General features: G+C 56.6%; 3 protein-coding genes across 3 annotated transcripts; 1 reads left to right on the top strand and 2 right to left on the bottom strand.

The window, feature by feature from the left end:
• Positions 1-1,610: 1,610 nt before the first annotated feature.
• Positions 1,611-2,096, bottom strand: RNF224 (ring finger protein 224). The gene has a single exon (XM_042478674.1). The coding sequence runs from the start codon at positions 2,094-2,096 to the stop codon at positions 1,611-1,613; it is 486 nt and encodes a 161-aa protein (XP_042334608.1).
• A 4,605-nt stretch (positions 2,097-6,701) lies between these two features.
• Positions 6,702-11,191, bottom strand: CYSRT1 (cysteine rich tail 1). The gene is made up of 2 exons (XM_042479748.1): positions 11,128-11,191; positions 6,702-7,219 (listed from the first exon to the last, which is right to left on the bottom strand). The coding sequence occupies exon 2, from the start codon at positions 7,164-7,166 to the stop codon at positions 6,702-6,704; it is 465 nt and encodes a 154-aa protein (XP_042335682.1). The 5' UTR covers positions 7,167-7,219; positions 11,128-11,191.
• Positions 11,192-19,780: 8,589 nt separating this feature from the next.
• Positions 19,781-20,888, top strand: RNF208 (ring finger protein 208). Its single transcript, XM_042477779.1, has one exon. The coding sequence runs from the start codon at positions 20,003-20,005 to the stop codon at positions 20,777-20,779; it is 777 nt and encodes a 258-aa protein (XP_042333713.1). The 5' UTR covers positions 19,781-20,002; the 3' UTR covers positions 20,780-20,888.
• The last annotated feature ends 567 nt before the right edge of the window (positions 20,889-21,455 follow it).

Raw genomic sequence — 21,455 nt, forward strand, 5'->3', positions numbered from 1 at the left:
CCAACAGCAAAAGGCAGTCAAGGAGCTGTCGTTTTTTAACCCTGAAGCAAGCTGATGCCTCTTAATGCATAGTTTTGTTAGCAAGTCAGCTTAGTCTTTGAACCAGCTACCAGAGCTTGGCTCTGGGCATTGAGCAATGCCTCTGTTCATGTGCAGAATGCCACAATGGTTGCTCATACACATCTGGTCACAGGAAAGCATCTTCTCCAGTATCCTTGGAAGATGCTGTGTCTCCTCTCTGTTTCAGCAAAAGGGTTAGGGTTACCCTTCACCCAAACAATTCTCGACGACCCCAAGGCAACTCAAAACCTGTGAAAAAGCCGTACCCTCCAAGTCAAAGTATTTTTAACGTGTTCTTTTTGAACATTTATTTTATACTGTATTTCAGGTTACTGTAAGCCCTCAGTTGAAACCCTTTTTATACAGTAGCTTTTAATGAAATAATAAGCAAATACTACCATCAGGCACAGCTCACAGGCAAACCCACTTTCACAAAAGCATCCTGTATCATCAATTAAAAGCGAATCAGGACATTCTGACCAGGAAACAGTGTGACTCGACAAATAAGTTAATGGTGTGTCTATAAAAGCAAAACACGGTGGAACGTATTTCTTTATGGCTGGGAGATTATATCTGTCACATGCGGCTTGACTGACTCAAGTGTTGCTCGGACAATCTGGAACGGGTTGAATTCATTTTCTTCGCTTTCCCGTCCTGCTCTCGGTGGGCAATGGAAATAAGAGGAAAGAAAGGCATGAGGAAAATAAAAAAGCACACATTTAAATAAAACGGTTCTTGTTTCCAGTTCTTTGGTGCAGCATTTGACTGTCAGAGTTCCCAAAATCAGATTTTATAGTCCTTGAAAGCAATACCTCCTGGGGCTTACGTCAACTCCTTTAAACACGGTTAGGCATGGCCATGCCCATCTGTTCCTTAAGCATCCACTGAGATCTTTTTCAAACTTAGTTTTACTTTTGATTTTATACATGTTCACCTATTTCACAAAAAACATTACAAGGCTGATCTCCTTCATGCTTCATTTCCCCGTTTTCCTGCCGGTCCCACCTTCAGCAGCCAAGGCCAAAATGCAGAAGGGAATCCCCTGGAGGCTTAGGCCAAGGAGCAATGAAGAGTAAAGGGGACGGAAGGCTAGCCATGTTAAATGAACACACACAAAGGGGAGGCCAGAGTGGTCCAAGCATGTTGCCCGCCATCCCCAGGAGAACGTCCAGAGGTGGGCTGCAACCTGATCCGGAAAGGTTTATAGGCAGCACTCATCCAGTCAAGAGACCAGGCTAGACGGGGGGGGGGGGACCCCAGAAACTATGGGGACCCCCAGGCCATGAAATCCAGCCTCCCCGCTGCTCAGTTCCCAAACTCTCTCTAGGACCTCCCCAGAAGCAGACAGGTGTCCAGCCTCCTTTTGGAGGCATGAAGAGAAGGAGGCCTCACATCTCCCTCAGCCATTGGCTCCATTTCCCAGCCCACCAGGATCAAGGTTAAGCCCTGCAAATGGCCGGCAGAAGATCTTGCAAATCTTCTCAACTGGTGAAAGTCTTGAGAATCTCAGCCTCCGTTCCTGGTTCTCAGAGACCAGGCAGGCTTCTCAGTCAGCTGTGGAAAGCGGCTGTGGTCCCACAGCAAAGGCAGTGGCCACAGCAGCCGCTCTCTGGGAAATAGGGCCGTGGCAAGGCCTCCTGGCACACGCCGGTGGGCTGCTGAGTGACTGGCGTCTCCTTGGTGGGCGTTTTTGGGGCCGGCTCAGGATCCGTCCTGCCCGGCCCCCGAGGGTGATCTTTCTCATTCTTGACTGCTAAAAAGGCCGTGAGGTCCAGGTCGAGCATGGTGACCCCTCCGCGTGGGGTGGGGGTGTTCTGGCGGCACTGGGGGCATGGGATCCACCACTGTTCGTTGGCCACCATGTTCAGGCGCCGGATGCAGGCCTGGCAGAACGTGTGCCCGCAGTAGAGGCGGCGGGGCAGGCGGGCTGAGAGGTCGTAGGAGCAATAGCAGACGATGCAGTCAACCTTGTGGCTGCCGCGGCTTGGCACCAAGGCCTGGGCCTCCAGACTCTGCCCTTCACTGCTTCCAGACATCCTGAAGTGGACAGAAAGATCCAAAGAGAGGTGCCATTCAGGGCTGAACACCCCACTATTAAAAATGTGACATCTGGCCAGACATTTCTAAAATAGGGATGTGATTCTCCCAGCCTTACCTGGAGGCAATGCCAGGGACAGAATCAAAACATACCTGGCATTAGTACCATTACTGCCCTATCAGGGCCCTCTTTAAAGCAACATCCACTGCCCTTGGCTGAACCCTGGCAGGAGGCCTTGGAATGTCCCAGAATGCCTCTTGTGTGGCAGCTCCTGCTCCGGGGCATTGTGGGAGATATAAATGGCACTGCCTGTGGCCAAATGCGGGATCAGCCCCTCACAGCATTCGCCCACACTGGAGGGAAAAGCCACGGACTGACAGAGGAGCAGGATGCTAGGAGGCCACTCCTCAAGACCTGGAGCTGGCCGTAAAGCTGGGGCTTTCTTTGTGCCGCTTGCACCAGTGAGCAAAACTCCTTTCCCAAAACATGTCTGCTGGTTTTAGCAGCTCAGTTTTACCCAAGCTGAGCCCACTGGGATTGGATGGGCCTTGCATCCTGAACCTAGGCACTCACCTTGACAGGCGACACTACATGAAACCCAAATGTGCCCTGAAGAGTTCAGTTACAGGATCAGATGGAAAGGGCCTCCTTTTGCTTCAGCATCCTTTTTCCAAGCCAGGGATGGAGGGGATGGACGGCAGGTAGCCTCCTCTGTTGTCTTGTTCTGGGCAGAGACCCTCTCAACCTCCAGCAATGCAAGAGGATGAGGCTGGCGGTGGGTAAGGAGACACCTCTGCTCACCTGTGCCTCCCCACCTGCCCTGTTGCTCCAGCAACCTCCATGCAAATACCTGACAAGAGAAAACTTACATTTCCTGGTCCTGCTGCTACTGCTGCTGCATCCTCAAGGCCCTGGGACACAAAGGCGCATGCATGCTCACGGGTTTATGTACCCAGTTCAGAGAGCTCCAGTTCTTCTGTGGGGTGGAGGCTGGTGGACCCTGCTGTGGGGATCCCTCAGCCGGTCCCCTCTGGGCCTGCCTTCCTCCATCTGGCTTCTCCTGGAGCCGTTGATCGGAGGAGGTTCACGTTTCAGATACAGTTGTGCTATTGTATCTGCCACAGAAGGAAGGCAACCTGGCCAGATAGGGTTACTGTTGCCCCGGCTGACAATGGCCTCAGAGATACAGACAGACATATAACACATATGTGCTCTCTCCATCTCTCTTTCTTGCTCTTTCTGGGAGGCAGAAGAGCTCAGTATCCATCGTTTGCAAGCGGTTCCCAGATTTCATGTGAAATAGGCCTTAAAGGAGGGGGGGGATGTCTTTAAACAGAGGTTGGATGCACATGTCTCTTTAGCTGAGGGCTCCTGCATGGTTGGTTGGGGTGGATGGCTCCCCGGGGTCCCTCTGAACTCTAGGGTTCTGTGCTGCTGGGAATGCTTTGGTACCAGGCTGCTTGGGAACTCCATCCCTGGCTGGCAGAATTGTCAGATACCTTGGACAGGGCTTTTTCAGTGCTGGGCCCATATCTTGGCACTTTCCTCACCCAGAAGGTCATCTGTCAGGACTTTATTATTACTTTAAAAAAAAAACCCTTCAGGTTTTTTAAACAAAGCTGTGGCTTTATTTGGCTTGTGATATCACCAGAGGGATGGAATAACCCAGAAGTAAACTAATAATATGTGTGTGTGTGTGTGTGTGTGCGTGCGCGCTCGCAGATGTACCATTTACCTTCCAGGTCTGCTAACCTGTTGGTCAGGCACACACATTACTACTTTTTCTTTGTTGTTGTTTTAATTGCAATGCAGTGGAAAATGAAGTGGAAAGAGAGCAGCTGAACAAGACGGGTGAGGCTGAAGAATGCAAAAGAGCTGGAAAGAGAGCTGGAGGCAGCAGTGGCTGTCAAGAGCGATCACGCAGTGACCCTTGCAGGCAGCCCAGGCAGCAGGAAAAGGTCCATTGCATGCTTCTGTTTCCTGGAAAAATAATCCCCCCCCCTTTTTGCAAAGAACAGGGGCCGGCAGTGGCCACTCTGGTCCCCCACATTCCTTGCCCCTTGGCCACTGAGGCTGCTTCTCGAGGTCACAGCATGAGCCCTCCTGTTTTAGCCATGTGCAGACCAAAGGAACAGGAAAGGCTTCTCTGTGGCCTTCCTTGGGGTCTCTCATGTGATACTCCCTGACTCAGTTTTGCTCCAGGGAGGAGCCTCGCCAGGGCAAATAAGGAGCCACTCACTGACCAGTGGCATTGACAGATAGAACTACAACTCCCATTACCCTCCAAGCAACAACATATTGACAGGAATCTTGTACTGGGAGACAGTTTGTCTCTGCCATGTAAAGCACCCCTTTTGTCTCACCCCATACGGAGCACCAACCTTGCACACAGAGAGACAGAAATGACACTCCCTAGCCTTTCCAAAACCTGTGCCTAACCAAAATCTGTGTTTAGGGTTAGGGCACTTTGTGGTGCCAGCCAGCCATCTAGCCAGGCCACCTTTGAGGGGAATCCAAATGATCCACGTTTCTCAGGGGTTCAGAGGCTTGCTGAGCCAGGAAAATAAACCATCCTTTACTAAGGCAGCTCTTGCTTTGGAGGGAGTTGCAGGGAACAAGGGGGCTCCATCCTACCCAATGACTCCAGTTTTTACCCCACTGCCTTTAGCTTTCCAAAAACAGCTGCAAAGGAGGCCAGGTCCAGTGTCCCCCACTTAATGTAATGAAAACATCTAAATGTCTAACATGGAAAAGTGGGTATAAAAATAGCCCCTGCATCACCTTACCACTAGAAAGCAATGCCATGAACGCTTTTTCCCTCTTTTGCCTTCTGGGCTTTATTGCACGCTTCAGTCAACCCTACGGAGGCACTTCAGTCCTTTTCCTTGGCAGGAGGATCCGTTTTCCAGCCCTAGAATCCAGGCAGTCTCTGGCCAGTGGGACAAGGCCCAGCAGCCCAGCCCAGCCCAGCCAGCCTCTTCAGATAAGCCGCCAGCACTTCTATCTTCCAGAATTACAAACCTCCTGCTCGACTATCCAGAGCTGTGGAGCATCCTAATTTGGAGAAATCAAGAAACACCGCCAAAGGGGGCTCCAGTGACATGTACTTTGGGACTGGGAAACCTCTGGTCCAGGGCTGAGTGCAACCCTCCTGGGCTTCTCCATCGCACCATCCGCCGGGGATCTCCCAGCTTCCATACAAGGACTCCAAGATGGGGAATATGCCTCTCCTAAGAGCAAGAGGGGGAAAGTTCTTTCAATGCTTGGCCATGGAAATGCACTGGGTGCCCTGGGGCAAGTCACACTCTCCCAGCCTCAGAGGGAGGCAAGGGCAACCCTCCCCTTTGAACAAATCTTGCCAAGAAAACCCATGATGGCTCGCCTTAGGGTTGGCATAAGTCGGAAACAACTTGAAGGCACAGGATAGCATCAAGGCTTTCTTGGTGACAGGAAGACCTTGGAGCTACAATTAGGCTTGTTATTTTGGGGGCCTCTCCTCCAGAACTTCTCTGGGATCTGATTCAGGGAGTGGGTCTCTTATGGGGAGAGGTTAATGGCCCAGGGAGTGCCATGGCCAAGGGAGGCTCTCTGGACCCCTCTTTCGGCTTGGCCTCCCCCAAGGCCCCACCCCAAAGGCCTGGAAACCTCCATGGAGTGACCTTTGGACCCTTCCTCCTAGGAATACTCCACTGGGCAGGGCAGGCCATGTTCTTGGAAAACCCCGGCGTGGCTGCGACAGAGGCACTTTCGGTTGAGATAAGGAAGGAGCAGAAACCTCCCCAGAATGTGGAAGAACGAGAGTCCCTGCCCTCAGTGCAGATCCTTGGAGAGGAGCAAACAAGGAGGAGGAAGCCGGCAGCACAAGAGCAAGGCCACCTGCAGAAGGAGAGGGACCACCAAAGGGGCAGCGGGTGGGCATTCCGACACAGAGCCCAGGGTGGCTTTGCAACATCAGGAGCCTTAGGTGACCCAGCGGAAGGGTCTTCTTTTACCATCACCCCCCACCTCCAGATCCACTCTCACTCCCAGCGCGATCTAGTCCCCACTGGCCATGCATGTGCCCAGGTGGCCCTCAGGGACACTCCGGGGGCTATGGACGCCTCCTCATGTTCCCCATCAAAGGGCTCTGGGCGCTTTTGCTTGGAGGACAAAAAAGGCACAGAAGAAGAGGTAGAAAAGTGAAGAACAAGAGGCCGCCAAGGTCCAGACTTGAGACAGCCATTGGCACAGGTCTTCTCTTGGCTTTGGGTGTGAGTTCTCCACACTCTTTGGCACACCTTCACCAGCTCCTGCTCAGATAAATAGATATATTCTAAACACCCTTATGATTGCCCCATATGGGCATGGTAGTCCATTCTTGCAGAGGGTTGCACAGGTGTCTTAAGAGCTGTTTTGTTCTGTTATTTTTCACTACCATCCCATTCACCTTTCCACCGGCTTTGGAAAATTTGCACCCAAGAAGAGACCCCCCCAAATTAAAACTGGACTCTGGAGCCATTTGTGAGCCTGGAAAGTGTGTGTCCAAGTGTGTCTATGGGGGAAACAGCTGTCTTGTGGATCCGGTGCTGGAGGAAAGGCCAATTGAGTGCTGGCTCTGGGCGCTTTAGGAGACGACGCAGGGGCACCGCTTGCAGCAGGGAGAGCATTTCCGGCAGCAAGGGCAGCAACAGCAACAGCCTCCACCGCCTCTGCCAACCCTGCCACCTGAGCTCTCCGGAAAGGCCCCCGGATGGCTCTTCCAGTGGAAAGGCTCCGGAGAGGCCCCACTGGGCATCTGGAGGCTGGCATAGGGGTTGAAGGGTCGGGCCCATGACTCTCGCGTCGGGACTTTGGGGCTGTAGGAAGCCGCCGAGGCTGAGGCTGACGCCTGGTGCAGGTGGTGGTCTGTAGCCTCTGGCTGCACCTTCTCCTGGGCGGTTGGGTAGCTGGGCAGGCTGCTGGGGTTGCAGAAGACGGTGCCCGGGGCCTGGTCCTCGCCCAGGTAGTACTTGAGGAACCCATCCTTGAGCTGCGCCCGAGGAATGGACACACTGGCATAGGGGTTCTCGATGGTCACCCCACGATCCATGGCTCAGCCCTGTCCTAAGGAGGAGAAACCCTTCCAGAGGACCAGCTGATCACCTGGAAAAAAACAAGAGGGAGAAAGAGAAAGAGAGCGTCTTATGAAGCACCGTCTCTTTTGCAGCCCTAAACATGAAGGAGTCCTTTGGAAGCAAAAGGATGTGACTCACAGCAGCGTTGGCCTACCCTTTGCATCTCATACCTCTTTGTCCAGATATGCCAGGCATTTCGGTCACAGCATCTCCACATTCTTTACAACTCCTTTGCAAGAAAGGACATAACCTTGGTTTCCCCATACTCAGAGCTTGGGGGAAATGGCCCTTTTACTATTTTAACTACAGCTGGCAAAGGGACTCTGGGAGCTGTACACTCCACAAATCACCACCACCACCACTACCATCATCATCAGGCTATTTATTTATATCCTTCTCCCCCCTCTCCAAGGTTAGTCATAATGATTGCAATCAAATAAAAAGCATACCAAAAACCAGTGTTCAAACCGAACGAACCAAGCCTATTAAAACATTTTTAAACTCTAAAAGAGAGAAACCAGTAATTAAAAAGCATACAGAGCACCCTCTGACAGCCCTTTCCTTAAAAGCCTTATGGCCTGGCTTAAGCCCCCAAAGGCTATCCTTTCCAAATCTGCCCAGGCTCCAGGGACAACAGCTGAGGTCTCAAGATTTCATAAAACCTTAAAGAATCTTAGAATTGGAAGGGACCCAAGGGCCACATAATACAACCCTCTTCTGCCATGCAAGGATATACAATTACAGGACTCCCAAAAGATGCCTGTCCAACCTCTGTTTGAAGGCCTCCAGAAAGGGAGAGTCCCCCGTCCTTTTCTTCTGCAGGACGTCCCTTCAGCTGTTTAAAGGTGGCTCTGTCCTGTTGTTTTCTCTTCTCAGGTTAAAATACCCCACTCCCTCAACGGTTCCTTCTAAGTCTTATGGCCCCGGTGGAATCTGAAAGAGGGAGGGCCCTGCTCTGAGCTCATGCCCCCAAGGGCCCCATCCGCCCGCCCCGGCCCCCCATCCTTCCCCAGAGCCTTGAGAAGCCTGGCTCTCCTCTTCCTAATCCTGGCTCTCAGTTTCCCTGAGCGGAGGCTCCTGGGTCTCAAAGTGAGGAGGGGAAGGAGCTCTGCAACCGAAACCAACCTTTCCCAAACTTTGCATAATGGAACAACAGCAAACCTCTGGAAGATTCCAGCCATGTGCGCGCACACATACACGCAGACCCCACAGCCCTGGATGGAATGGAAGTAGTGCACCCTGGGTGCAAGACACACACACAGAGATTTGTGCTCCAGAATAAAAACTCGCCTTCATTTGGTCTGCAGAGAACTCCAGTTCCAACAAGGTCTTTACAAACCCGAGAAAAGACCCCATTCCAGGCCCTGTCTCTACTCCTTCACCACCAAACCTTAACTCAGACTTTTCAGGTTAGGGACTGGGGTTGCCTTCTTGCCAAGGGAAAAAAGGGCCTCAGAAATGAGGGTTCTCCTTATGACACACTCAGGCCAGTCCAAAGGAAGCCATGGTGACCCTTTGGACAAAGGCCCTGCAGATGGACAGGGTCTGGCACTCCTGGGTCACCCTGCCATCTTAGACCTTGGGCTAAAGACCAGCGGGAGGCCAGGCTGGCTGCTTGACCCACAAAGACAGCCTCACCTTCAGCTCAGCTCCTATCCCTACAGACCAAACCTCTTCCAGGAGGCACAGCTACGGAGGCTGAAGGGAAAGTTGGCATTGCCAGCCACAGCCCCCCAAGGCTGGGCCTTTGACCTCAGATTCAAAGAGGGGCGGCTGCCTGTTGGCATCCAGAGAAGCTCTTGGGCCGGGTCCAAAATCAATATTTTTGAGGTTTCCCCCTTGAGCCGCAAGGCCTCCTCCCTCCCTCTGCCATTACAGTAAGCTCTGGCATTACCTGTCCTGGTGCTATTTAAAGGCATCCCAAGATAAGGAGAGGCATGTATACTTGCGGGGGGGGGGGAGCATGGAGGGTCCGGTTGGTTTTCAGGCCAGTCTCCAGGGATAAAGCATTGCTGCCTCACAGACCAAAGTCCAACCGGTGAGACTCCACCAAGATCCAGACCTTGGTTCCACTTTGTATGGACAGCGATTGCTCACACCTGTCTGAGGCCCAAAGCAGGTGGACCAGGAAGGCCTGGCCCACTTTCAGCCGCAGGGCGGGCAGCAATTCAACCAGGGAAGCTTCCCCCTGAAATGTTTGCCTGCCTTCCTTCCCATGAAAGCCCCATTTCTGCCCTGGAAGCAAAAGGGAGGGGAGGGAACAGGGCAAGCTCCCGAATATTGGCCCAGGAATCCGACCCTGATCCTCTGCCAACCAAAGTACCCAGGCTCCAGGCCACAAAGCGCCCCAAAGGGCGGCAGCAGCAGGAGGGGGGCACCAGGGGGCCTTGGTGGCCAGCCCTTCTTTCAGGGGATGCGATGGTCCCCCCAAAGGCAGGGCAGCAGGGGGGTGGGCCAAAAAAAAAGCGGGGGGGGGGGGGGCTATATGCCAGCCCTGCAGGAGAAATACAACAGGAAAGGGCTCTTGGAAAAGACTGGTCAAACTGATGGACAAGAGAAGCCTGGCGGCATCCCAGCCTCCTCCCTCGCCCTGGCTTCAGAGCTGCCTTGGGAAGGAAGGTCCTGGCCCTGGATCCTCAGAAGAGATCCAGAGCATGGGCTCTTGGCGGGAGCAGGGGGCTGGGGCAGGATCCAGCCCCCAAAGCGCCCACAACCGCCTTGGCCTTCCTTCCAGGAGGGTCTCCTCCGCTATCACCTGGAAGCTGGGTTCAAGTCCGCCCAGGCAGGCGGCCCACCTTGCAGGGTCGGCGGTGGGGAGGGGACCCCCAGCAAAGGAGCCCGAGGGGGGAGGCATGGGGCGGCGGTGGGGCTCTGGCGTAGTCGTTCGTTCGTTCGTTCCGTCTGTCTTTCGTTCCGTCACCTGGCGGCGGGTCTGGAGTTGGCGTTCCTAACGCGGCGCAGTGCTGCCAAGCGCGGCGCGCCTGCGCGGGCTCCGCTGGCGTCCGCCCGGCCTACCCGGGCCCCTCCCCCCTCCCTCCCTCCCCCGGGCCCGGCCCTCCTCCAGTCGCCTCCCTCCTGGCCGCTCCTCTCTCTCTCTCTTTCCCAGCAGTCCCTGCCTAGGAGGCCTGCTGAGCGGTGGGGCCAGAGCTTGTGCAAGGGGGCTTTGGTCAGCTCCGCGGGGCCTGGGAGGGCTTTGACCCGTTCCGTCCTGGGATGTTGTGTCTTGCCCCCCAAGCCCCCCGGAGGCCCCTGGAGCCCTTTCTTGGGCCGGGCTCCGCTCAGCTGCTGGACAGCGCCCTGGCCGGCCTTGGCTGCCCAGCTCCTCCTCCTCCTGCGGGCGCCGGGGGGCCGAGAGGGTGGCCTCCCCCAGCTCCCCCGGGGCTGCCTTCCAGGCTGAGCCCCAGCAGTTCCCGCCCTGCTCTCCAGAGGCAGCAGCCCCAGGGCCTTGGCCTCCATTGGGGGGGAGCTTCCTCCTCGAGGGCTGCAGAGGAGCAGAGCTGGAGGAGGCAAGCAGGGCATCCCTCCATCCCTCCAGTGGGGAGTGGGGCCACTTCTGCCCTCCAAGCTTTCTTTTCCTCAGCTGCCTTCTTGATGTTCTGTTTGTCCATTTCCCTCTCAGAGTCCCCCAGGGTTTGTGCATCACCCTTTTCACAACCTTTCCACACTTGTGTGCAAAGGGAAACCTCCCAGCGCCCAGCAGCTCCCTTCCCTCACTTAGGCTGCATCCGCACTGAAGAAATAACCCGCTTTGACACTGCTGTGGCTGCCATGGCCCAACGCTATGGGTTTCTGGCAACCACTCTGGGGCCACAACAAACTACAAACCCCAGAATTCCACAGCATTCAGTCATGGCAGTTAAAGCGGTGTCAACCTGGATTATTTCTGCACTGCAGAAGCAGCCTTCCTCCCAAAGGTGCTGCAAGACCCAGACTTACAGGGCTGAGTCTTCGAGTTTCCACACTCCTGCGCATCCTCTCTAACTCTGTGGACATTTTTTCCTTTGCTCAGGCCTCTTCCTCCTCCTCAGCAGTCCTTCAACCAACATTTAAGAGGGTGGTTGTGATGATGATGATGATGATGATGATGGGGGGGGGCTAGGGACCCTTTTGGGGGTTGCTGGGGAAACGGAGAGAGAGGGGTCCCGGAGTCATGGCAGGCCCCAAGGAGGCATGCCAAGGAAAGGGCCCATGCCCTCCCTGCCCCCAGCCTCATCCCGTCTCAAGGCCCCTTGGCGCTTCTTAGGTACATTTCCACAAAGGGCTTGAGGCCTGTTTTGGAGTGTACGAATTCCAGCGGCGCGATGGCCTCCATCCAACACTGAGGAGAAACCGGTCCCTTGATGGTGGGAAAAGAAAGCAAGAGAGGAGCTGGCTGGGCTTTGCAGAAGCAAATATGGGGATAATCCGAGAGGAGGGGCTCGGCTTTTGGAAAGGTCACTAGGCACCCATTCCACTGGAAAGGCCAGAAAGTCTGGTTTTCTGCTAAGAGACAAGCATCGTCTCTGTGCCTTTCTCCACATCCTAGTTTCTCTCTCTCTCTCTCTCTCTCTCTCTTTCCTTTCCCCATCTGCCTGTTCCTACATGGAAGCCCCTCACCTGCCCCAGGCATTCGGGGAGGCCAGCCTCCAATCCAGAGCCCCCCACCAGTTTTGATCTGGAGCAGACTGTGGCTCCCTCCCATCCCTTCTGCTCAGCTGCTGGGACAAATCTTGCCCAGACGGAGGGGTTCTCATTGAAGCCCATCAGCCAGCCACAGGTGGAAGATGGGCTCTCTTGGAAGAAGGTAGTGGGGCTCCTCTTCCAGGGGGTGGACTGGGTGGCCCTCAGGGTCTCTTCTGTCACTCTGACTCCGAGCGCTCTGGCCATGCGCCCACATGCCCTGGCTCAAAGGTGTAGGGCACCCCTCTTACCCCCACACCAGAAATAGCCTCAGGGCAATCTAGGGGCCCCAATCCATGGGGTCAGCAGGCTATCATGACCCCCACCCAGCCAGACTTTCCTGGAGGTCTGCATGTGCTTCCATGTGCCAAACGCCAGAGGTCGCCACAGGCCTTTCCTTGGACCTCCAAGGAATACTGTGACACTGGATGGGTTTTCCTGGCAGGCCTCAGAGCAAAAGGGACATCTTAGTGGTCTCTCCCTTCCCAGCATGGTATATGGGGCAGCATCAGAAGGGACCTGTGTCCAGGTCTCCAGGGTCTAGGATGTGGTGCCCTTGGCAGCTTGGCCAGCTGCTCTCTGCTTTGGCACATGTGCCCCGGTGTGTGTGTGTGTGTGTGTGTGTGTGTGTGTGCGCGCGCGCTCCACAACTGCAACCATGCTTTAATGATAATAGCAAGGAGAAGAGGAAGTGGAGGAAGGAGAGATATGCTGAGGGCTTCTACCTGTTTTTAGTGGAAAGGAGCTGACAGAGAGGTCTGCCATCCAGCTGCCATAGCAGTTCAGGAAAGCCTCACCTTCAAATGCTGGGAACAGATGCCTTTGTGCCCAGGAGGCATCTGGCCCTCCATTGATGGAGACCAAGCTCTGGTCTGCTATTGTGTCTGTGCTTCTGAGTATGGGTCCTGTGGACGAGGGCATGGAGGGACGAGGGCCATAGAAGGCAACCTTGACCCCCCCATCCCACCCGGTGGCCATCTTGTGGCCAGCCAGTTGCCTCTGTGCTCTGCTGGCACACGCTGGTGCCCCTTCCCCGCCTGCCAGGCTCTCTGCTATTTTTTGCCATGCATACCTTTGGCTCCTTTTGCATCACTATGTGTCAACTCCACTGTCAAATAAATAAAGCCCTTCTCTCTTGAGCGGCCAGCTGAGGGAGGCGCACGGGATGGACGGTGGCCCTCTGGCCGGCTGGACACTCCAGAGGCAGCCGCAGAAGCCAGCCCAGCTGCTCAAGGGCCCTATTCTCATCCTTCAGGCATAAGAGAGGAAGGCCAGGCATTGTGGCCGCCCAGTGGGTGACCAGTGGGAGGAGACTGGAGGATTTCCTCTCCTGGAAGATGGCCTTATGCCTCTGTCCCACACGGGGAAGGCAGGGCAGACTCCCCCCAAGATGTCCCAATGGGGCTCTTGGACGGTCGGGCCCTGGGTCCCATGCCCCTGGCTGGAGGGATGAAGGCCTGTGGGCCAGAGTCCCCTTCTGCACTGGGCCCCAGGACCTCGATCTGTATATGTTTGCATAGGACTAATGGGGGGGGGGGGGCTTTGGGGGGACACTGGAGGGGGGACACATGATGCAGGCTTTGCTTCCTTTTGGTGCATAACCTCCCTCAGTGGCAGGAGCCATTTTGGAAGAAGCCTTCCAGGGACCTGACAGGATCCCTATTCTGCTCCGATCATGGCCCTTGCTAGGCGAGATCCCTGCCAGCCCTTAGCAGAAAAACAAACTCTGTTGTCTTTCAAACAAAGGCACCCTACATGACCCTCTCTGCTTCTTAAAGCCCCCCGCTTGTCCGCCTGTTGTGGGGAGTCACGCTGCACCATCTCTTTCCAGCCATCTGCAAAGGCCAGCTCAGCTGCAGTGGCTGGAGAGTGCTCACCCAGGAGAGTCTGGGCACCAAGAGCCAGCAAGCGCCAAGATGAGGCAAAGCCCAGGGGAAAAAACAAAGAGCCAGAGGAACAAGAGGGCTCTGTGTGCGAGAAAGGCCCACATAAAGCTGGGTGGGGAGGAAGAGGAAGACCAGGGCTGCCCCAGAGCCAGGCGGAGGCAGCGAGGAAGGTGGGCATCTGGGCCTTTGGGGGGGCCTCATTCTCACATGGACAGCCGGCAAACGGTGAGTCGGTGAGTGAGCAACATCAGAAGATGCACCCCCAGAATACGCAAGGGGAAGCTAGTCCAGCCTCCTTCCTTCCTTCCTTCCTTCCTTCCTTCCTTCCTTCCTTCCTTCCCTCCCTTGCTCTTCCTTGCCTCTCTTCCCCTTCCTCCCGATCATCTGGCCCTCAGAGGTCATCTGCCTGCAGCCTCTGCCCAACCTCCATGACCAGGAGCCCTTGAAGCATCTCTCTTCCTCCTAGAATCATAGAATCAGAGAGTTGGAAGAGACCACAAGGGTCATCCAGTCCAACCCCATTATGCCATGCAGGAAATCCAGATCAAATCATCCCTGACAGATGGCCATCCAGCCTCTGTTTGAAGACCTCTAAGGAAGGAGACTCCATTACACTTCGAGGGAGTTTGTTCCACTGTCAAACAGCCCTTACTCTCAGGAAGTTCTTCCTAATGGTGAGCTGGAATCTCTTTTCCTGCAGCTTGCATCCATTGCTCCAGGTCCTAGTCTCTGGAGCAGCAGAAAACAAGCTTGTTCCCTCCTCAATATGATATCCCTTCAAATATTTAAACAGGGCTCTCATATCACCTCTTAATCTTCTCTTCTCCAGGCTGAACATCCCCAGCTCCCTGATTCATTCCTCATAGGCCTTTATGGTTTCCAGACCTTTCACCATTTTAGTGGCCCTCCTCTGGACACAGGGCTCCAGTTTCTCAATGTCTTTTTTGAATTGTGGTGCCCAGAACTGGACACAATATTATTCCAGGTGGGGCCTGACCAGAGCAGAATAGAGTGGCACTATTACTTCCCTTGATCTAGACACTATACTTCTATTGATGCAGCCTAAAATCACATTGGCCTTGTTAGCTGCCGCATCGCACTGTTGACTCATGTTCAACTTGTGGTCTACTTGGACTCCTAGATCCCTTTCACACGTAGTTTCATTCAGCTAGGTGTCCCCCATAATCCTATATCTGTGCATTTCATTTTTCTTCCCTAAGTGCAGTACCTTACATTTCTCTGTGTTGAATTTCATTTTGTTAGCTTTGGCCCAGCTTTCTAGTCTATTCAGGTCATTTTGAATCTTGATCCTGTCCTCTGGAGTATTAGCTATTCCTCCTATTTTGGTGTCATCTGCAAATTTGATAAGTATGCTCCCAATTCTGTCATCCAGGTCATTGATAAAGATGTTGAATAGCAGACTGGGCCCAGGACAGAGCCGCACTGGACACCCCACTGGTCACTTCTCTCCAGGATGAAAAGGAGCCATGGCTGACCATCCTTTGGGTTCGGCCAGTCAACCAATGACAAATCCATGTCACAGTTGCCTTGTCTAGCCCACCTTTTACAAGCTTGTTTGCAAGAATGTCATGGAAAACCTTGTCAAAGGCCTTACTGAAATCGAGATATACTACATCCACAGCATTCCCTTCATCTACCAAGATGGTCATTTTATCAAAGGAAGAGATAAGGTTTGTCTGGCAAGACTTCTTTCTCCAAAACCCATGTTGCCTTTTTGGGATTATGGCATTGCCTTTCTTTCTCTTCTTTCTGGAGTTTTAGGAAACTGCACTCCTCTTTTCGAATCCCTTAACCCTCACCTCCTTTTCACAATGGTGATTTTCCCACTTCTCCTACTTGTATCCCATCTTTCCCTAAATATGGACTCAAAAAGGCAGCTTATGGGAAATTACAAATGAAAAAGGGGAGATTTAGTGTCTCCTAAACTGTAAAACAATGATCAGATTTAAAAAGTGAGTGAAAGCAAGGCTCAAGGTCTTAAGCGGAAGCAGCCCAAGCTTCACTGAAGAGCAGCATCCAGAAAACACAGGTGTCTTTCTTTCCCCTTCTTTCTCCTCAACAACCTTTATTTTGTTCATATGTATATTCAAGTATTTCTAAGCTGTCTATCAAAGGCCGGGGGGGGGCTTTCCAAGAGCGGAGGGGAGAACTAAGAAGGAAGAAAGCCCAGATGTTGGCTCTGGTGGCCTCCTTGGGGGAAACACAGCCAAGAAAGGTGGGATTGGAGGTCATTTTGGTGTTCTTTGTGTCTCTCTGGAAGTGTGCCAGGTGAGAGTCACGTTCCCCAGGGAAGGCAGAGAAGCGGGGAGGAGGCCCCAGGGCCGCCAGTGGGCCCTCTCTAGACAGGCAACCCAAGGACAGCATCCCACCAGGCGCTGGAGGAAGCAGGCCCCTCGGAGCTTGGCTTGCGCTGCACATCCCAGCCTCCAAGGACGCCTTGTGTTGGTTGTCCTCCTGAAAATGTGGATGAAAGCAGCCCCTGTGCCAGCCTCCTCTAACTGCTCCCAGCCACAGCAGGAAAGGAACACAGGTCAACTGAGCCTAAGCGGAGCAGAGGCAGGTGGCAGCCCAAGCAGACCCAGCAGCTCAAGGGCCAGAGGACATGGCAGCCCTGGTTTGGGCGCTGGGGGAGACCCCTTCCTTGCCCAGGAAGCTCTGGGAGAGGCTTGCCAGGAGCCAGGGCCATGGCAGCATCTTCCCAAGGAGGCGGCCTTTGGGGGGGGGATTCTGGGCCTGGCTTGGCTCCTTCTCCCCTTCCTTGCCTTTGTTCTGGTTCCCTTCGGCTCCAGTAGACCTTGCCAGGCCTGAGCTGCTTTGCTGGGGCCTTGGGGCCTTTCTCCTCTCTCTCTCTGGGGAGCGGACCTCTCTGGAGAAGGCGAGCGAGGGGAGGCTCAGGGCCGGCTCTTTCCTGCCCCGTCCCTCTGGACCAGGCTCCCAGGGAGCAGGGCTGGGAGAGGGGCTGCTGCTTCTCTGGCCCTGGAAGAAAAGCAGGCCAAGGGGCGGAAGGGGGAAAGGGCCAGGGCCAGATGCCTGGGCAAACAGGACAAACTCCTTTGGGGCTCAGTCTTTGTGTGTTTTGGGGGAAGCGCTGGCGCTTGCTTTAGCCGGAAGGACAGGTTTCCCAGAGGGGGGCAAGGCTGGCGTGCCTCTGAGCTGGTGCAGAGTGCCTTTCCCTCAGCCCCCCGGGAGGCCGGCTTCCCAGGCCCTGCTCTCTCTCTACTTTGGGGGAAGAGGTTCATGCCATTTGAAGGGTCGCTTGGGTAGCTTTTCAGTTGTTCTGCGCTTCAGACAGAATCACCACCACCAGCAGCAGCACCAAGAGGAGCTTCCCTGCGAGCCCCATCCTGCCCTGCCATTGCCAGGCTGCATGGCCGGGGCTGAAGGATGCTGGGGGGGGAGGTGGGGGGCTTTTGCCACGAACCATTTGAAGTGGGGCCCCTGGAGCCTGCTTCCTGGCGGCGGAGGGGGCCCTTGGGGGATGCTCTCCCCGGAGAGTCCTACCTGGCAGGGAGGGCGTTGCTACTGGAGCTGGAGCTGGGGGCGGGGAGGGGGCCCTTAAACCCCTGCCTCTCCCTCTGTCCCGGGGGAGGGGGGCTGCGAAGGGGCTGGACCCTTTCTGGGAGGGAGGGGGAGGGAGGGGGAGGCGCTAAGGCCGAGGCAGAAGAGCAGCAGCAGGAGGAGGAGGAGGAGGAGGGAGGCAGCGGCGGAGGGACCGCATTGCTGCGCTCACTGCGGAGGAAGAGCAGCAGCAGGAGGAGGAGGAGGAGGAAGGACGGAGGGAAGGAGGGAGAGAGAGAGAGAGAGAGAGGGACCCTCCCCGCCGAGCCTGCGCAGCTTCCCCAGAGGGACCCTCCTGTCGCCAGAGCCAGAGGAAGAGGAAGAGGAGGAAGGCCCCGGCCCCATCTGGCTCTCCGGGGGCCTCCAGGTGAGCAGGCGCAGCGCTGGGGTCGGGTTTGGGGGATCCTCTTTCCCTCCGGGGCAGAAGGGGGGCAGAAGGGGCGAGGAGGAAGACCCCTCCAGGGATGCCGTGGCCGAGAGGGCGAGGGGCTGGGGCTCTCCCAAGCCCCCTTGAGTCCTGGGGGTCGCCCTCCCGGGAAGCGCAGCCCCCTTTGGCCCCAGAGGAGAAGCCAGGGGCGCCCTTTGCCCGGGCCTCGGCCGCAGGGCCTGCTCCTGCCAGTGAGAGAAGATGCCCAGGTGCCCCTCTCCCCCGATGCCCTTCCCTGGCGAGGATTGGGGCAGCGGCGGCAGCCTTGGGGAGGGAGGCCTGCCTTTGGGACCTTGGAGGCCTTCATCTTTCGGGAAAGGGGGTCTGGCCAGGGCAGAGCAGCCCCAGGGGCCCTTCCGAAGGGTCCAGGATCCAGGGGCAGGACCCACTCTGGGCTCCAGTGCCAACTGCAGGCGGGGTTCAGGGCTCAGGGCTGAGGCGCCATTCCCAAAGAGGCCCAGCACCTCGGACAGCGCCCCAAGGCCCAGGCTGGCACCCAGGGGGCAGGCAGGCTGGCAGGCAGAGCCTTGGGGCCTCTGCAGGGCCTGGTCGGCCTCCTCGGTGCCCAGGCAGGGCAGCCAAGGGCCAAGGCTCCCATCTGGGGCTCCTTGTGGTCTCTGGGGAGAGGAAGACGCTCGTGGGGCCCTTGCTGGCCTGGCAGAAGTGGGGGGCAAAAGACGGAGAGCGGGCTGCAGGAGTTGTCCCTCAGCGTGGCAGAACAAGCACCAATGGTGAGACTTGCAGTGGGACAGGATGGGGGGCTTTGCAGCCCTTGCTTTGAGGTGTTAGGGGGGCTGCTGGCCTGAGCCTTCACTGAGAGACTCCCCCCCCCCGTATGGTCGTCCTCGGAGGGGTCCAAAGCCCCCTCTGCCCCTCCAGTCCCTTCCTTTTGGCGCCACTCCGCACATGCTCAGGGGCAGCTGGCCTCTCCTGCTCTGCCTGGGTCTGTCTGTGTGCAGAGTGTCAGAGAGCGGCTTCCTTCCTTCCTTCCTGTTGCGGCGCATTTCATAACCCTGGCGGCTTCTGCCGAGAGAGAGGCTGCCAGAGGTTTTGGGGAGGCTCCAGTGTGGGGTGGACCCCTTCTCTCTTCCGAAGGGGGCTCTTAGCCATCCAGTGGCCTGGAGTGGGAGTGGGGGGTTCTGGGAGCTGAAGGCCCACAGCTCCATGGAGGGCCAGAGCCTGGGAAGAATGCAGTGCCTTAGGAGACCCATAGGCTCTTTTGGGGAGAAGGAGGATTTGCAGGGAGGCTCTCAATGTGGGGCAGGTGAAAGGATGCTGCAGCTGGGCAGGTGGCAGGGTGTTCACCTGAAGGCACAAAGCAGGCTCCTGGGTTACACAGAGCTCCTGCTTGAGAAGGGAAGAGAAGAGCGCCGCTGGCGTGGAGACTGCCATGCTCTGAGCCTTGCTTTGGATTTTTCAGACAGACAAAAGAACTTGCTGGAGGCCAAGCAGAGGCAGCGGGTGAGGCCTCTAGGCCTGCAAACAAACACGGTCAGGGTTTTTAAAAAGCCGTTCCTTTGCTTCCTAGGCAGACCTTGAGGGCCTGGGAGTGAGGGCAGAAGAACTGGGCCCCCGCTTTGAGGACGGACGGACATAAGGACAGACGGATGCCCACCGGTCGGATGCCCACCACCCTGGCGCTCCTGGGGAAGGGAGAGGGAAGGCAGGCCCTGCGTTGGAGTCTCTGGACAGAGGTTGAGGTCAGAGCTCAGGAATTCAGCAAGCGCATTCTTCTTCTTCTTCTTTGGCCTCCAAAGGCAGGACCATCTCAGATGTAAACAGGAGTCCAGGCCCCACAAAGGAACAGGAGTGGAGCCTGCCAGCCAGCCCTGCCAGGTGGATCTGTCCTTGACTCACTTTCCGTCAAGGGGCCTCAGCCCCCACCGCCAAAACCCCTCCACCTCATCTTCCTTGCCCGGCAGCCAGGGGCCTGTCCTGCTGAACTCTCCAGGACACAACTGACCGGGGGTGTCCCAGGACCGCTGACTTCTCCTGGCTGGGACTGCTCATGACCCCCTGGGCCTAGCCTTGGCCTAGGAAGGACTCCCCCTCCCCACCCACCCCTCCTGCCCCGGAAGCAGCCATTTTTGCCGCCTGGGGCCCACCATGCGCCCCTGCGGGTGCTGCTCCGGGGGCTTTCTCCAGCGCTGCCGCTTCACGGCCCGCGCCCGCTTCAAAGCCCGGCCGGCCGCCTAGCCCCATCCAGGAGGGCCTGGGGGAGGCCCGAGCCCCCGAGAGCAACAACGTTCGGAGCCTCCTGATGTCATGCCTGAAGGGGCAGCAGGTCATCCTCAAGATGGAGGCCATGAAGATCATCCACCCGGAGAAGTTCCCCGAGCGCCAGGGGGGGACCTCCCGCTATGCCCCGGCCCCCCGACGTGACCCCCCACTGGCGGCCAAGCGGGCCTGGCCCTCCGAATCGGAGATCATCGTCAACCAGGCCTGCGGAGACCTCCCGGCCCTGGACGGCCCCCCCGGCCCCCTCGGCCTCTCACGGACACCCCCCCTGCCCCGGCGTGAGCGGTTTTACCCGGGACCTCGCCGAGGGGGCTCTGACCTCTGCTACCACCGGCCCCCGCCCCCGCCCCCGCCGGCCTCCTCTTCATCTTCCTCTTCCCCGGACGAGGTGATCGTCAACCAGTACGTCCTGCACCCCTCGGCCCCCTGCGAGCCCCTGGAGTGCCCCACCTGTGGCCACACATACAACTTCACCAACAAGCGCCCCCGGATCCTCTCCTGCCTCCACTCAGTCTGCGAGGAGTGCCTGCAGATCCTCTATGAATCCTGCCCCAAGTACAAGTTCATCTCCTGCCCCACCTGCAAGCGGGAGACTGTCCTCTTCACCGACTATGGGCTGGCCGCCCTGGCTGTCAACACCAGCATCCTCAATCGGCTGCCAGCAGAAGCCTTGGCCGCCAGCCAGGTCCAGTGGAGCAGTGAGGCCGACCGCAGCTGCTACCAGACCTTCCGCCAGTACTGCGGGGCTGCCTGCACCTGTCGTGTCCGAAACCCCCTCACCTCCTGCACCATCATGTGAGATGACCGCCTGCCCAGCCGGCCGGACAACGACACCTCTGCCTCGGTTCCACCCACACCTTCCCGCCACCCTTCCGGGCCGTGGGGCTGACTACACGAGTGGAGCCTCTGTCGGCTCCTCCTGGAAGACATAGCTGCAGACCTCGCGAGCCGAGCCTCTCTGCTGGCAAGTGGTGGCCTTTTGGTGGCCAAAGAAGGAGAGTCTGTGGGGCTTCTGGGTAGAGGCACTGCTGTGACTTTCTTTGTAGTGAGACTGGGCTCTGGGTACAAGATGGAGGGAGTTCCCTCAAGAAGAGCAAGGGGTCCTTTGATGCAACTGCTCCACAGCTGCTCCCCCCCTCATCCCAGCCCTCTGAGCCCCCAACTGCCCCACTCGCCTCTGGGGCCCCTTTCCATCCTGCTGGTCACAGAGACCCAGTGGTGGCCTTGGCTGCCAGTAGGAGGAGATGGCCGTGAGGGACTGACCGGAGGCCAGGCAGGGCCTGTGCTGGGAGCCAAACTGGATGCCCGCCCTAAGTTATTTGCCAAAGCTTCCGTTTCTGTGGCCAAGAATTTTGGGTGTCCAAATCCATGCTGCTGCCAAACAAAAGCAAGTTGCCAAGGGACGGTATTTTTGGAGCTGCCTGGGATTCCTGCCTCGGCTTCTCTTCCAGGGAACTGAAAAACGAAGAACAGGG

Source organism: Sceloporus undulatus, chromosome 7 (genome assembly GCF_019175285.1).
Source record: "Sceloporus undulatus isolate JIND9_A2432 ecotype Alabama chromosome 7, SceUnd_v1.1, whole genome shotgun sequence".
Taxonomy (NCBI): domain Eukaryota; kingdom Metazoa; phylum Chordata; class Lepidosauria; order Squamata; family Phrynosomatidae; genus Sceloporus; species Sceloporus undulatus.